Source organism: Harmonia axyridis, chromosome 2, assembly GCF_914767665.1.
Source record: "Harmonia axyridis chromosome 2, icHarAxyr1.1, whole genome shotgun sequence".
Classification (NCBI taxonomy): Eukaryota; Metazoa; Arthropoda; class Insecta; order Coleoptera; family Coccinellidae; genus Harmonia; species Harmonia axyridis.
The window spans coordinates 49,028,637-49,044,741 of NC_059502.1; the positions used below are offsets into that span (position 1 = coordinate 49,028,637).

Sequence of the window (16,105 nt, forward strand, 5' to 3'; positions counted from 1 at the left end):
TGCATTCTGATAATTTTATGAGCTCGTATTTCGTGTTGCCTATAATTTCCGGGAGATGGATTATGCATTTTGAAATCTGTTACTTGTGGGCGGTCATTCACTTCTTCATTTCGTTTTTATCTATATTAGAATCTACTTTGTTGAGACAAAGCATTCACTAATTAATTTTTACCTAATAATAATCCGAATAATAATATGAGAAATAGGTTCGGTTTAAGCTGAAGGTGTTGTGAGTTTGTGAGTTACCTTTCCGAATTGTCCAATGCCCGAGAAATGTCTTTGAATAATTTCAGAGACTGTTTTATGGTCTAAAGGAGTCTATGATAAATTTTGGTGAAGAAATCCATAAAAACTAATAAAGAGGTTAATTAAGAAGCATTAATAGGATAGATATACTTCACATTTTGATTATTTTGACTTCTTAGGCAGCTTTCATTTGGCTTAGTGGATTTTTGAGTCTTTATATTGTGTCATTTTCATTTTAAAAGATATTTCATGTTGAAATTTTGATCCTTTGATGTAGATACAATTGTTTCTTTGAAGTTGTTTGTGGTTGTGTTCTGTTCCTCTAATGAGGTAGCCTTAATTTTAGGGATTTTTTTTATCTTTCGTAGCCCTGATGAAAAATCAATAAAGATTCGAAACGTTAGCAAATTTAATGAAGATTTTTGTCCTTTTTTGCTGTTTCACCGGTTCTCAAGCTGTGATTACCTGTTGTTGTTTAATCCTAAGGTTTTTCAAGAGAAAGTGAACAAACCAGTGTTTTAGGCATCTTAGTTATAGCGCAATCGACTGAACAACTCTCATTCGGTGCAGGAGCTGTTTAGAGATGCGAATTTCTTCAGCACTGCACTGGCACGGCGGTCATGTGAATTGTTCTATGATCATTTGCTGTCATTTGAATTTGAAATTTGAATTGCTTTTCAACATAACAAGAATATTATTTGACAAAACCAATTAGTTATGACAGGACCCCACGCGTTTGGCATCGTCGAAAGAGATCAGTGCTAAAATATTCGAACTGAAAGTTACTGATTTCGGCAAATCCACACCGGTGCAGAGCGTGCGATGTTAGTAAGATGTCTAAAAACTTGGCAAACGCACTGATTAGATTTTGTTTTGCCAATTTTGAGAATATTAGTTAAGCTTCGTTATGTCAACTGTAGGTAGCGCTATTTCAAATTATGACAAATTCTTCTTAATTCAAATATTTGAATTTATTCTAGTAAACGTTTTGTGAATATTTCACTGTAGATGTACCAAATGTGGATGACTTTTCACTATGTTCATCTTGAAATACCTAGGAAATACAAAAAATATGATTATTCGTTGCACTTTTCTTTGGACACGATGCACTTTTAATTATACAAGATATAATATAGAAACAAACTAGTTCATTAAAATTTACTCACCTTAGATTAGGACCTGACATGAAAAATTTGGAAAACCTTTAGTGCTATCACTGCTATCTTATTTTTCGTGTCATTAGTGGATTTTATATTTTCTTTCGCCATATAGTAACATTCTGCACATTTTGCTTATAACAAGAAGTTGATGAAATACATTTTACAATCGTTTATTATATACAGGAAACTAATCCTTGGAGTTCATCTGTTGATTTGATACTTAATACATCAATAACATTCGAATCAACATCAACGCTCTATAAGAAATGCGCTGACACAGCAAAATGCGCTGTTGAATGCGCTGAAACAGATGCGCTTTACAGCGCTGAACCAGCAAAATGCTGGAGAAAGAGCGCTGCATTCTATATTGAATTATAGATTCACGTTGAGTTTACGAACGCTTTTTCAACGAAATAATGGTTTTAATGTCTGTGAATTAATTTAAGAAAACTAATCGTCCGCATGCCGTGATGTTATTTTCTTATGCTATTCCAACAACACTTCGAATGAATAATTAGGTTGATCTATTTTATTTTCTCACATAAAAATATCTTTATTTATTGCATCAAAAAACAAATACATAATGATTTGAAAAATATTTTTTTTTATTGTTTTATGAAAACAACTTCCTTGAACAATCTTTTTATACAATAATTTTCGTTTGTGAAAACTATAAAGAATTAATAACATACATCATTATTAATAATTCATTGATAATTAAACAATTCTGTTCATTCAATCATTTCTTCCATCTATTACTTCCAGTGACGGCTCGTCAGGGTCGGCAGGGTCGGCCGGGCCGACCCAAAAATTATCGGGAAATAGAAAATAATTCTAGATATTCAATTCATTCAAACTCAATCGGAGTTATCGATTTCGATATCTAAATTCCCTCGGTAATAAATATTTCCACTCAGAACAGGAAAATATAGCTTACACCGGCCAATATTTTCTTTCGGACCCACCTAATATTCGATTTCCAAAGCATCCAGCGTTGTTATTCCCTTTCATAAATTGTAACAAACCACAATCGTAAATGGTTACTTTTCGTAACATCACCCCAAACAGGTTATTCCAGAATTGTACGTAACACCGTAACATTAGGTCTGAAATGTAACACAAATGTTACAATTATACAATTGCAACCCCTGGAATGTCACTGAAAGCATCTCATCACGTTAGGTCGGCCAAGAGCCGATGGCGGAACCAGCGCTACCGAGAGCGCTACGTAAAGGAAAAGATACTACGACATACGCCCAGAATACGACCACTCAATAGAACGGCACAACAACTCGATGTAAGGTCGCTTCCCAATACACAGGGTCGGCTGGCCGGTTATCGTATTGCAGAGCGTCAAGCAGCAACTTTTCACAGTTTATTTCAAATATTTGATAATTAAATGAATGGTTAATTTATGTATTTATTTATATTTTTATTAAATTATGAGACATTATGTCTTAATCAGAAAAGAACTCATTTATGCCGTTCGATAGTAGCTATTGATTTTCAGATCATGAAAATATAATTAATATATTCAAATGAATGGTTAATTATGGGATATTACATCTCAATCAGAAAAGAACTTATTTATGCCGTATTGATTTTCTGATCATGAAAATATAATTAATATATTCCTAACTTCGAAAACATCCTGATTTCAAAAGTTCTGTAATTTCGAGGGAGAAAATTCGCGAGGAAATAAATAATTCTGCGTGCTTTTCTTGGGAAATAGACGAAACAACGGATGTTAAATGTTTTTGTCAGATGTCAGTAATTTTCCGCTTCGTTCGAGAAGGTAAAATATCCGAACGATTTTGGGGTTTTTTCGATGTTAGTAAAGGTCGAACCGCGAATGATATTTTCAATACCTTGTTGGACAATTTTAAAGATTTCAATTTAGCGACTAAATTAGTAGGTCAAACATATGACGGGGCAGCTGTGATGGCGGGGGAAATTAATGGGTTACAAGCGCGAATAAAAACAATTGCTCCTCAAGCACTATTCACGCACTGTTATGCACATAAATTGAATTTAGTGTTACAAGATTCGACCAAGAAAATCAATGAGTATAGCGTGTTTTTTTCGAATCTTTCAGGATTTTCGTCGTTTTTCACTGAATCAAGTAAACGCACTAATATTCTAGACGAAATTTGCAAAAAAAGATTACCCTCTAGCTCGGAAACTCATTGGAATTTCAAATCTCGCGCTGTAAAAACAATATTCGATAAGAGATAAGAATTAATTGAAGTTTCTGATCATATCAGCGACAATTTAGATGAATGGGATGATATTACAATACGTGAAGCTACCGGTCTGAGGAAAATGTTGAATGATTTCGAATTTTTGTTCATTCTCCACTCTTTTAATTTGATTTTACATACACAGATCCCGTTTTTTCTATAATCCAGCATAAGTTATCAGATATAACTTATTGCAACGCCAGAATCACTTCTTTATTATCGACTCTGAAAAAATTTCGCACAGAAGATGAGTATTTCATTCGCTTATATTCAGAAGTAGAAAAACTCCCAGAAGTAATGCCACCGAGTGCTAGACGTCGAAAACGTAAAATAGATTCCGAAATTCAGCTCACGGATAATTCCTCAATGAAACGGCTTTTTTGTGAAATTCTGGATTTAATTATAACATTTCATCACTTCATTTTTTGGAACTAATGAATTTTAATAAATTTGATATATACGTTCGTAATTTTCCGGAGTGTGGCCGACCCACATCTCGAGGGCACGAGCCGTCACTGATTACTTCTATAAATCGATTGAAAAAGCTTTCACCACAATTCAATATTATTCAAATACACATCCGTTAAATGGAGAATAATCAATAATCAAATTATATTAAAAATAAACCTAACCAAACTTAACTTCACAGTAACAACTGCCAAGACAACCCCTAGAAATGACTGCATAAGCATTCTCTTTCTCTCTCATTCAGCAGAAACATCGGCATTTCATTTCGCTGCAATCGATGGACTCCGATCAGCCACCGAACAATCTAGCGCTGAATTCAAGAAATGTTTAAGAACCCGATGGATCCATCGTACGCTGAACCATCGGTAATACCACAGACTAACCAGACAATTCACTCTGCCGTTTTTAGGCACGGCGTTTCGTTGACCTTGAATTTCACTATGAACTACTGTAGTAAAAAATGACAAAGATAACCGAACTTCCCACTCTTTCTAAAAGGTTCAAAACGCATGTGATTTGTCAGATTAACCCATTCAAATTTTTGAATTCACCCGACTGCTTATATTCAACTCCTATTCTCTTTGAATATTGAATACCAAGCTAAATTTACCACACCTCAAGAATTTAAAATTACACCACACTTCTAACAATACACTAAAATAACTTAGTGTGAAAGTATGTATCAAAAATGAAATTCCTTGGAATACTAGCATGATTCTAAAAAAAAACGTCTATTGGTTGCTTCTTAGAATCTCATTAATGTTCTAAGGGTTGCTTGGTATCTCTGAGATTCAAAAAATCTTTTTCGTCTTACTGACGAATGACTCCTCTGTTTACGGCAGACTATGATTGCAAGGAGAGCTCGAGCAGCGATCCTACATTGAGAGAAATATTTGAATGTAGAATTATTTGCGATTAATATTTTAAATCAAGCAAGAACAAAATAAAATTTATTTTCTTAGAACCGTCATTTTCAATAACATAACCTAAGCGAACGCAAAATCCACGATTCAAATTGAACTATCGCTGCGATTAGTCGAAAGAATCAATCTAGCTCTCTGATTGGTCACCCCGAATCACCCCGAACTCATTCATAAATACGAGTAGAGCGAATTCGAGGTCAACGAAACGGCGGTGACGATTTCCTTTGTAAATGCATAGAGTGAAACATCTGTAGTAATCTGTGGTAATACACTCTATTAGTGATGATGTCACACACCGCCATTTTAGTTCCCCTGTCAGTGTTCAGAATCCAAACAAACAAATTGTCATTCAAATTAGTACGTTTTCGTTGAAGAAATTGGCTTATTTTGATAAATAAGATTATTTAAGGAACGATTTTACTATTAATTGATAGACAGAAGGCACGAGATTAATGCCAGTAAGTTCGAACTTGAAGTTCAACTAATAAGCACAGCTTTTTACAAAATCTGGGGAATAATACAGGATCAAACTAACTGGTATTGACCTCGTTCCTTCTGTCTATCAATTAATACTGAAATCGTTCCTCAAATACTATTATTTATGAAAATAAGCCAATTCCTTCAACGACACCGTACTTATTTGAATGACAATTTATTTGTTTGGATTCCGAATACTGACAGGAGAACCAAAAATGGCGGTGTGTGACGTCACACTAATAGAGCGTATTTACGAACGCAATGTGGACACAGCGCTTAATGCGCTTTCGTCATCGCTGACTTCCAAATTGACTGAAAATTACATTTTACAAGTTTCAATCATAATTCAAAATATAAAAATAATAGGTCGATTCTGTTTGAGGCCGATGTTTCTGCTGAATGAGAGAAAGAGAATGTTTATGCAGTCATTTCTAGAGGTTGTTTTGTCAGATTTCACTGTGAAGTTAAGTTTGGTTAGGTTTATTATTAATATTATTTGATTATTGATTATTCTACATTTAACGGCTGCGTATTTGAATAATATTGAATTGTGGTGAAAGCTTTTTTACTCAAATTATAGAAGTAATAGAAAAAATGTTTAAATGTACAGAATCGTTTAAATATTAATTTATTATTAATAATAATGTATATTATTTATTATTACGTTATTAAAAAAAATATTTGCCGAACAAATTAATATTGTTGTATGAAAAGATTGTTCAAGGAAATTGTTTTCATAAAACAATAAAAAAATATATTTTTTTAAATGATTATGTATTTGCCTTTTGAGGCAATAAATAAAGACACTTTTATGAGAGAAAATAGATCAACCTAATTATTCATTTGAACTGTTGTTGAAATAGCATAAGAAAATAACATCACTGCATGCAGACAATTAGTTTTCTTATATAAATTCACAGACATTAAAACCATTATTTCGTTGAAAAAGCGTTCGTTAACTCAACATGAATCTATAATTCAGCATAGAATACAGCGCTCTTTCTCAAGAAGTTTCTGGTACAGTGCGGTTCAGCGCTGTCGAGCGCATTTCCTTCATCGCATTCAACAACGCTAACTTTCCGAAGAATAAAAGGTGTGAACACAGCCTAACAGTTTACCATAGAGTATGCAACATCACTTGGAGCCAGAGACAATATTGACAATTGACAATCAGTGGTTTCGGCTTGGTTTGTATTTTCGTTAACAATTCGAAATCGTTTGTTCGAAACATATTTTTGTGATTTTTCCCGTTAGAGTGTGTAAAAAAGTCTAAAAATGGCTTATAAACCTCAGAAAGTACAAAAAGTGATGGTTCAACCAATCAATTTGATATTTAGATATCTACAAAATAGATCGAAAGTGCAAGTTTGGTTATATGAAAATGTTAACCTAAGAATTGAGGGTCACATCGTAGGATTCGACGAATACATGAATCTTGTTTTGGATGATGCTGAAGAATTTTATGTGAAAACGAAAAACAGGAGACCACTAGGAAGAATAATGCTCAAAGGAGATAATATAACAGTGATACAAAATGTAGCTTCTTGAAAAACTGAAGGATTTGTGGATATCCAAGAACATTTCTTATTAATTTCATGAAAGATAATGTTAAGTGTAATTTTAAGAGTGCCCATATAATAAATTTTTTCACTATGTGATAATTATTCAATAACCTTCACATATTTAAAATTAAGTTATGTTCAAACAAACTTAATTGAGATAAGTATCAGTGCTATTAAATTGAATTCGAAGCTGAAGAATATCTGCTCTATACATTTTTTCAAAATTATCTCTGGTAGATGTTTGTTCATTCCATGTAGACATCAAACTAATATTTGCTTGAAAAATGCATAATAACTTGTACAAAGGAGGACAGTGAATAAAGTTATAATTTCTATTACCTGAGAATAAAAAAAAAGATTTGGCTTATAAAACATCTACTCAATTAAAATACCCTCACCAGAGAAAATATTGAATAATTCTTTGTGCCGCAACTACTATATTATTATATGATGAATATAATATATAATGAATATATGAACATAACCATTGAGAAAGGAAAGAGTACTTATCATTTCTGTATTAATCCCAATAGTCAAACTTGAAAATACAACAAATGGTATTGTTCTGTACTAATAATGAATGTCAAAAACTTCTGTTGAGTTGAACAATCATTTCATGATCAAAAATATCTTTGCTTCACAACTGTAATATTACAATAATATTGATACTAATTCCATTTCAATTGATCATAGGAGGAAAAGCAGCAAGCGGATTTGTTGAAAGATGTATTAGTTATATTGGGGAAAATGCTTCCAACTGTTTTAAAACTAATTCATTTCTTTCTTTACCAAAGGAAGCAGTAATAAAATTGATATCATCTGATTATGTGAGTACATCATAATACTCCATATTTGCATTTTGATGATATAATTATTTATTTTTTCAACTGAAAGTTATGCATGGAAGAAGAAGATGTATGGAGAGCTGTTTTGAGCTGGGCCAAATATCAAGCTGGTGTTACACAGCCCACTGCTCATTGGACAGAAGAAGAAAAAGCTAGGGTTTGCCAACATCTCAACCATGTAATAAATCATGTTAGACTACTATTAATTGGTAGGTATTCACATAAGAGCTGATTTAAAGTAGCAGCATTGGTCGAAAAGCTTTCTTATTGGTTTCTTTCAGATTATTTACACTCCTCCAGTATAAAATAGTTTGAATAATGAAGCAATATAAATTTTGCTTCCTTTTCTATTCAATATCCTTAAAAAGTTGTATATATATATATGTGAAGGGTTACTTTGCCAGTAAACCGGACACCACTAGTTTTTCGACCAATTACAGTTATATTATAAATATTAACATATTTGCGAGAAAAACACATGTTAGTTATCTGTTCATGTCATATGCGCAGATGCAAAATTTATGAGAAACATAACTTTTATTATTTTTGATAAAAATAAATGTAAACACTTTTTAATTTCCACAGATTTTTAATTAATTCAAAAATTGTTTCGCTGTCTGAGCGGCTTCATCAAGAATACGCACTGCAAATCTATATGAATTTCCATCAAGTAAGGACAGAATCCATTAAATATTTCATTATTTAATATGCATTGAATAATTAATTCACAATTTTAACTCATACTCAGTTTAAAAAGAAATCTTCCAGGTATTCAATGAACCCAAGGTTGAAACAATTTTCTCAATATAAACAATTCAAAATCGTTTCAAAATTCACATTCATGTTAACTGTCTGAACACTGGAGAATTCACTCTATGTTTGAGATTCCGAATCTATTCAATGTTATTGTTGATCAAAAGATTTATATATAGAGGAAAAGGAGAAGTGCTAACGGTAGACACATGTTTCGGGCTTTCGGCCCTCATCAGTGCAGTGAAAAAGTGTAAGAATGATCAACATTTGTAGGAAAACAACCAACGAATAGAGTCAACAACAGAAGCCAGCTGCTCATTTGTAGCTTCGCAGACAGACCCAAGAATAACACATAGGTGTAAATGGTAACAAGGGGAGTGTTCAAAAAACAGAATAAGTACATCCCTCAAGGAGAAGTGCTAACAGTCCTTGAGGGAAGTACTCATCCTTTTCCTCTGTTTTTTGAACAATTCCCTCTTTAACCTTCAGATGTGTGATGTTCCTGGATTTGGATGTCATGCAGGTAGTTATAGCTGCCTTCTGAAGCCACAAATGAGCAGCTGGCATCTGTTGTTGATTCTGTTTGTTTTTTACTCTAAGTGTTGTTCATCTGAACACTTTTTCAGTACTCTCAATATATATATTTATTGATGAAGATTTGTTTTAGATAGCAGAGTTTTCGCAGAGGAAGTTGAGCCCACTGGGGCAGTACCTATGGAATTAAGTTTGGAACGTTATAGACATGCTGCTCTCCCTAACAAATATCAAGATTCATCTGGTGAAGCACGTCTCAGGCCTAGGATGTCCCCTCATTTATTTCCTGGTACTCAAATACTCAGTCAAGATAAAAGCCATTATCAAAGAATATTGAATACCTGGTTTGGACAGCCAACACAGACATGGAGACTGATATATAGAGCAAGTAGCCATGGCTATTCAGCATCCGCTTTCCATCGACACTGTGATGGAATATCTCCCACATTTGTAATTATTTTAGTAAGTAGGTATTATTATTACATAGTGATACAATATGTATTAAACTTATTTGGATTAATTTCTTTTTGGTTTATTATTATTAGAACTCTTTATTGCATAAAATAAAAAAAAAACTGTGGGATTCGAAATCGATTCAATTTTCCATCGTTTAATTCCCTTTCAGATTCTTTCAATCTCGATTTAAGCCGATCACCGAAGGAGAGAAATCTCCCCTAACAGCAGGCTTTCTCACTCCCCGCTAAGGAGAACATTCACTAATGGATTGGACTTAATCAAACTAAATTCCAACTATATTTCATTCCGTTTTCAAAAGCTGTTTACATTTTGTAAAACAAATTAATATCTCATCTAACATTGATCGAAAGTGGAAACCTACTACGTAATACAAAATAATACACTTCCCCAAGAAATTGAGGGACCACCAAAAAGTAGGCAAAAATGTAATATACATTTTGGAATAACTGGTTTTTTCCTTTTGAACATTAGTGTGTAAACCGTATGCGCAAAAAACCTCTATTTAATTAATACCGGGTGTAGTAATTATATGACAAAGAAATAAATACATAAATAATATACATCTTTTCAGGACAAAGTTAGACAAAAGATCAAATATAAAAATGAAATTACCAATTATCTTAAACAAAACCGAATCGGTAGACACAAATATCCTTAATATCTCAATCAATTACCTGTTTTTTGACAATATCTTAGAATTACGAAATAAGATACTTTTGATTGATTGCATGTGTTTGGATATCGCGGAAGAATATTAATTGTCAAATTTTTTGTGGTGAGTTATTTTCTGTGAGATAAAGAATTATATTTTGCGAAATTAGAAAACAATTTTGAACTAGACTTTTGTGTGGGATTTAAATTCCTTGCTACTATTTTTGATCATTCAATTGACGTTAAATTATGAATAATAAAACGTAAACTAATTGAAATTTTCAGGGATCTAGAGGTGAAATTTGCGGTGGATTCAGTGATGTTGCTTGGGGTAGACCAACCGGAAAGAGTCATTACATAGCTTCCGATAAAGCTTTTTTATTTACATTACACAATCATCAAGATCATCCACCCACGAAGTTCCATATTGTCAAAAAATCCTTTGCCATATGTTATCACCCAGAGTAAGTTATTTTCACTTATCAAGTCTTCCAAAAATTTTGAAATATAATTTCAATTATTATTTGGTCGGAATTAACTTGTTAATGAATTGAATTGTGTTCGATTTAGATTATATTCAATATAGTTATTAATTTTTCCTCAATGCATGAAATGGGGTTCCGGTAAATTTCGAATATGCCGTATTCTAACAATCGTTCATTTAAATTCGTGGTCAAAAGTGCTATGGAGAAATTCGAGTTGAATTTCTGTGACAACGAGTAGCACTTAGCTTGTACCATATCACTAACATTTGTTTACAAACTTCGAATCTAGGAAGAATATGGTACAAGCTAAGCACTACGCACACTCACAGAAAATCAACTCTAATTTCTCCACAACACTCTTGACCACGAATTTTAATGAATGCACGTTATAATGAGAATATAAATAATGTTATAATTATAGTGATGAAAGAAAAAAATAAGTCCTCATATGAAAAGAAAAATATTTTAAAGTCAGTATTCAAAGTCATATAGTGGGCAAAATACGTTTTCTTGCAAACTATCCGGAGCTAAAAGAAAACGGATGCCATCTTTTATAGCTCTCTAGTCCAAATCCGGAAACAGAATCATCCTATCATTTTCAGATTTGTCATGAGCAATATTTTTGAGAATCGATTGTTACTTTCCACAGGCACTTTTTTGTAAGTAATCAACGAGATTTAAGGCTCCCACAAAACAAAGCGACAAATGCGAATATTCGTACCGCATATGAGTCTGGATCCTACTAATTCTTATCGATTGGTAGGATCCAGACTCAGATGCGGTACGAATATTGGCATTTGCCGCGTTGGATTGTGGGAGCCTTAGGGTTGAATATATCAAACTTGCCATTCCGAGAATATGACTTGAATTTGTGTTTTTTTTTTTTTCAATATAAACTATCTTTTGGAGTTGCAACATTCGATATCTGTCTGTATATGATTTTATGTATTATTCGAGCAGTTTGAGTAAAATTATATTAGAGTTTGTTTATAACTGAGGATAATAAACATATGTTTATTATTCTATAGATTATAACAAAATAATGTCATATTAGAGAGTTATTGCAACGCACAAATACGCTCCCTTAAATTCAGGTACAAGATATCTTATTTTAACATGTGCGCATGCGCATTTAGTCAGGTGTTAAGGATTGCCTAAAATTGAAATATAGGCCTCTCTTACTTTATTTTGAGCATCTGTGGGAACTATTTCATTCGAGGAAAAAAAATGCTTTCATCAAGAACGAATTTTATAAGAACTTGTACGATTCTCGACAACAATACATAATATTTAATTTTAATTTAATGATTCTACTAAAAGAATTGAAAAACTAATATTGACAAATCCTAAATTTTATTAGAAATAAGAAATAACCTCTATGTATAATGTGGTATTGTTATAGAATACTATTTCATACTGAATATAATTTTTTTCATATTGAATATAAGTAAATTATTCTGTAATGAATACACCAAATAGGAAAATCAGTTGTTTTGAAAGAAATAATAAACCTGGGTACTTTTTTTATAAAACGGAGAAACAGCATAAAAAAAGCAAATCACGAAGTAGAGCCAAATTTATTATCAGTAATGTTATTATAAAATTATATGGTAAGTACACTTTCTTCAAAATTATCGTAGGAAAAGATATAAAAATACATAACATAATTTGATTGACTTCCATTCAAACAGTTGTATGAAGTACACTGATAATTTACACTATTTTGGATGCATACTTTGTCTACAAATTTGTCTTTAATAGTTCCATCGATAAAACCCAAACAGTTTGGTACAGCTCCTACCATATTACGAATTGATAGACTATAAACGAATTAGGGATATATAATTTAAGTTCAATTCAGCTAATAGCTTACCCGTGCATATAGTTGATGATAACTATTTCTACAAAGCCACTTTTGTGCATTCAAATTATCTTAAAAATGTCCATGATATTCCACAATGAAGTTTGCAGTTATAATAATAATAATAATAGTTTATTGATCCTTTTAGACAAACAAGGTATGTATAGGACAAGTCACAAATGCAAAAATAATAACAATTCAGACATTTTCTAAGCTATCATTATAGTACTCATTAACACTATAAAAACACTTCTTGAGAAGTAAAGACTTAACAACTTTCTTAAATTCAAACAAATTGAGCGACTTAATGTTACTAGGTAGATGGTTAAATAACTTAATACACCGGTACTTAGGTGACATTTCAAATTTTGATGTCTTATGTTTGGGAATTGACAATATTTTCTTATTCCTAGTGTTATGGGAATGAAAGCTTGACAATTTTACAAAACTTTCTTCATTTTCCTTTGCAAAAACCAAACATCTCAATATGAAAATGGAAGCCAGTGTCAATATCCTATTTTCTAAGAAAACTGGTCTACAAGAGGATCGTGGAGATACGTTGAATATCATACGTAAAATTCTTTTTTGTATAATAAATACTCAGTTTCTGTTGAATTACCCCATACCATGATATTATACGATAGGTGACTAAATACTAAACTATAATATACATTCATAAGTGAGCACAAGGGAAGTAGATACCTGACTCGACTTAAAGCATAATAAGAACTGTACAGCTTTTTACATACTTCATCAACGTGTGAATTCCACTTTAAGTGCCTATCGATGTAGATAGTACCTAGGAACTTCGTGCAGTTCTTTGATGCAATAATAGAATCTGAATGTCGAATTACAAGGGTACTATCATTATTCGAAATCGAGAAGTAAACGCATTCAGTCTTGTTCACATTTATCATGATAGCATCAACATAGCACCATTCAACGAAGCAATGAACCAATAAATCGCACAACCCCTGTAGCTCCTCCAAAGTATCCGCAGTAACGGCTAATGAAAAATCATCAGCAAACAAGATTGCTCTTAGTATCTTCATCAGATCTGGACAAGTTTTAGACTTATTAATAAACAATCTCAACAAATTCTCAGGCAGATCGTTGATAAATATCAAAAACAAGAGCGGTCCCAAGACAGAGCCCTGAGGCACACCTAACTTCAAATTATGTTTACTGGATGAAGAATTTTGAACTCTGACGGATGCAACTCTGCCCTCAAGATAACTTCGAATCCAGTTATGAAATACTCCCCTAAATCCAAGATTGTAACATTTGTCTAATATGAATTGAAAGGAGATACTATCAAATGCTTTAGAAAGATCAAAAAATAATCCGGCAACATATGAGCCATTATCGAGGCAGTCGTATACAAATTCAACAAATTCCAAAACTCCAGTTTGAGTTGAGCGACCTGATCTGAAACCGTGCTGCGCAGAGGTAAGCAGTTGAAACTCATCAAGGAATTTCATCATTCTATTGAACACTAATCGTTCAAATAGTTTGGAAAGACAACTGAGAACAGAATTAGGTCTATAATTACTAATATCATATACATCACCTTTTTTATGAACTGGAATAATAGTGGCCTTTTTGAGGAGATCAGGAAAAACTCCTGTGGTAACCGACATGTTAACCAAATAGGCGAAATGTCGACTGATATCAGGACCTATCAACTTCAAGATTCGCGCAGAAACAAAATCAACACCTGAGTCATTCTTAAGAGATTATAACAATTAACTTAATTTTTAGTTTAACGCCCCCTCCCCAATTTTGAGAATATTTTGTATAGTGATTTGTTATGATGTTTTCATGCGATATTTCCAATAAGAGTACTGGCAAATAAATAGTTCTTGGGATAGTCGAAAAAAAAAATGATATTTCAACAGTGGCGACGCTAGGGGGGAGGGCGGTGCCGGAGACACCGGTGCTCAACCCTTCACTCCGTCTAGATAAGCGGAGAAAAGGGTGCGAATTGTGGACCATAGATTACAATAATATTAACATAAACGCTCCTCTTGCACTGCTCGCTCTACTCCCGTGTGGATATGCCGAACGCAGTAACTGTATTCAAGCAAAATATTAATAATAATAATAATAAACGCAATTTATTGACCCAAGGGCCAAATGGCCATCGACAGTATTAGTCCTACAGCCAGGTAAATTTACAATATGAGAAAAATATGAGATTAAACAATGTTTGTAGATAAATATTTTGGAGATTTAACAATTGGACGGAAAGCAAAAAAAAAAAAAACATTATCTTATAGTGGTGAATCAACTAGATTTCGAAGTGGTAGTCATTGATTGGCATCTTCAGTGGGCAGGACTGTCTCTGAACTCCTCAAGATGTTCTCTGATGGTCTTTAGAGGATATTTTGCTCTGGGCATGGAATGCTGGTTTCGTTGGATTAAATGTGGTTCCAGGATTTCCCAGTTGTTCGGCCTTTGGGCAAATTTCATGGACAGCTTCCTGATTCTGTCTGCTATAGGCTCAACCTTAAGCAACTTATACAGCAATGGGTTTGGAGGATTGTGTAACGGATTATTTGGATGGCGAATTTTGGTTATTTTTCTCATTGCTGTTGTTTCTGCCGTTTCAAGTGGTCTAATGGTTGGTCTCCTGCAGCCCAAGTAAAGGTTGTGCCCATAATCCATAAGAGGTCTGCATATACTTTTGTAGATAATGGCTGCAGTCTGTCTGTTAATGCCCTTATCCTTGTAGGTAAGACTGCGGAATATTTCAGCTCTGGAAATTACCCTTTTTTTAACTGAATTACTGTGGTATTTGAAATTCAGCTTTTGATCCAATTGAAATCCTAGATATTTTAGGTTAGCTTTAGGCTGTATGTTGTGCTGGAAGATTGTGATGCTTGGCGAATAACTCGTAATTTTATGATTGAATATTATTAACTCAGTCTTAAGGGGGTTCAATTGTAGTTTCCATTTCTTCAGCCATTCAATTGTAGCCTCTATTAATTCTTGTAGAGCATTAATAACTTGTGGTAGGGTTCGTTTGTGGGCAACTAAGGCTGTATCGTCAGCGAACTGGAGAACGTATTGGTGGAAGTCAACGATTGAAGCGGGCATATCATGGCAGTAGATTTTATACAGAAGAGGTGACAGTGGTGAACCCTGAGGAAGACCTTTTTCGATGGTGAACGTTTGAGATTTGTTGTTCCCTATTTTTACCCTTAACTTTCTGGCAGTGAGGAATTCCTTTATGATTTCAATCATATATGTGGGTACATCGAGTTTGTACAGCTTGTAGAGTAACCCCTTGTACCATACACTGTCAAACGCCTTTTGGATATCTAAAAACAAAGCAGCGGATTTCAGGTTGTTCAGTTTGGCAGTTTGTACATTTGATGACAAAATTGTAAGTGGATGGAGGGTAGAGCAGTGCTCTCTGAA

The 16,105-nt window shown here is 33.3% G+C and overlaps 1 protein-coding gene and 1 long non-coding RNA gene across 5 annotated transcripts in view; both read left to right on the forward strand.

Annotated features, from left to right (window-relative positions):
* LOC123671953 overlaps nt 1–16,105 on the forward strand; it is a 39,997-nt gene that overhangs the window by 19,694 nt on the left and 4,198 nt on the right. For all 4 annotated transcript variants that reach the window (XM_045605861.1, XM_045605863.1, XM_045605862.1 and 1 more), the window contains exons 5-8: nt 7,770–7,903; nt 7,971–8,130; nt 9,342–9,670; nt 10,622–10,800. In XM_045605861.1, the coding sequence (XP_045461817.1) occupies nt 7,770–7,903; nt 7,971–8,130; nt 9,342–9,670; nt 10,622–10,800 (802 nt within the window). The remainder of the gene's footprint in view (nt 1–7,769; nt 7,904–7,970; nt 8,131–9,341; nt 9,671–10,621; nt 10,801–16,105) is intronic.
* LOC123671957 lies at nt 12,447–14,695 on the forward strand. Its single transcript, XR_006746205.1, has 2 exons — nt 12,447–12,791; nt 14,418–14,695. It is a non-coding gene; the product is annotated as an uncharacterized LOC123671957 (long non-coding RNA).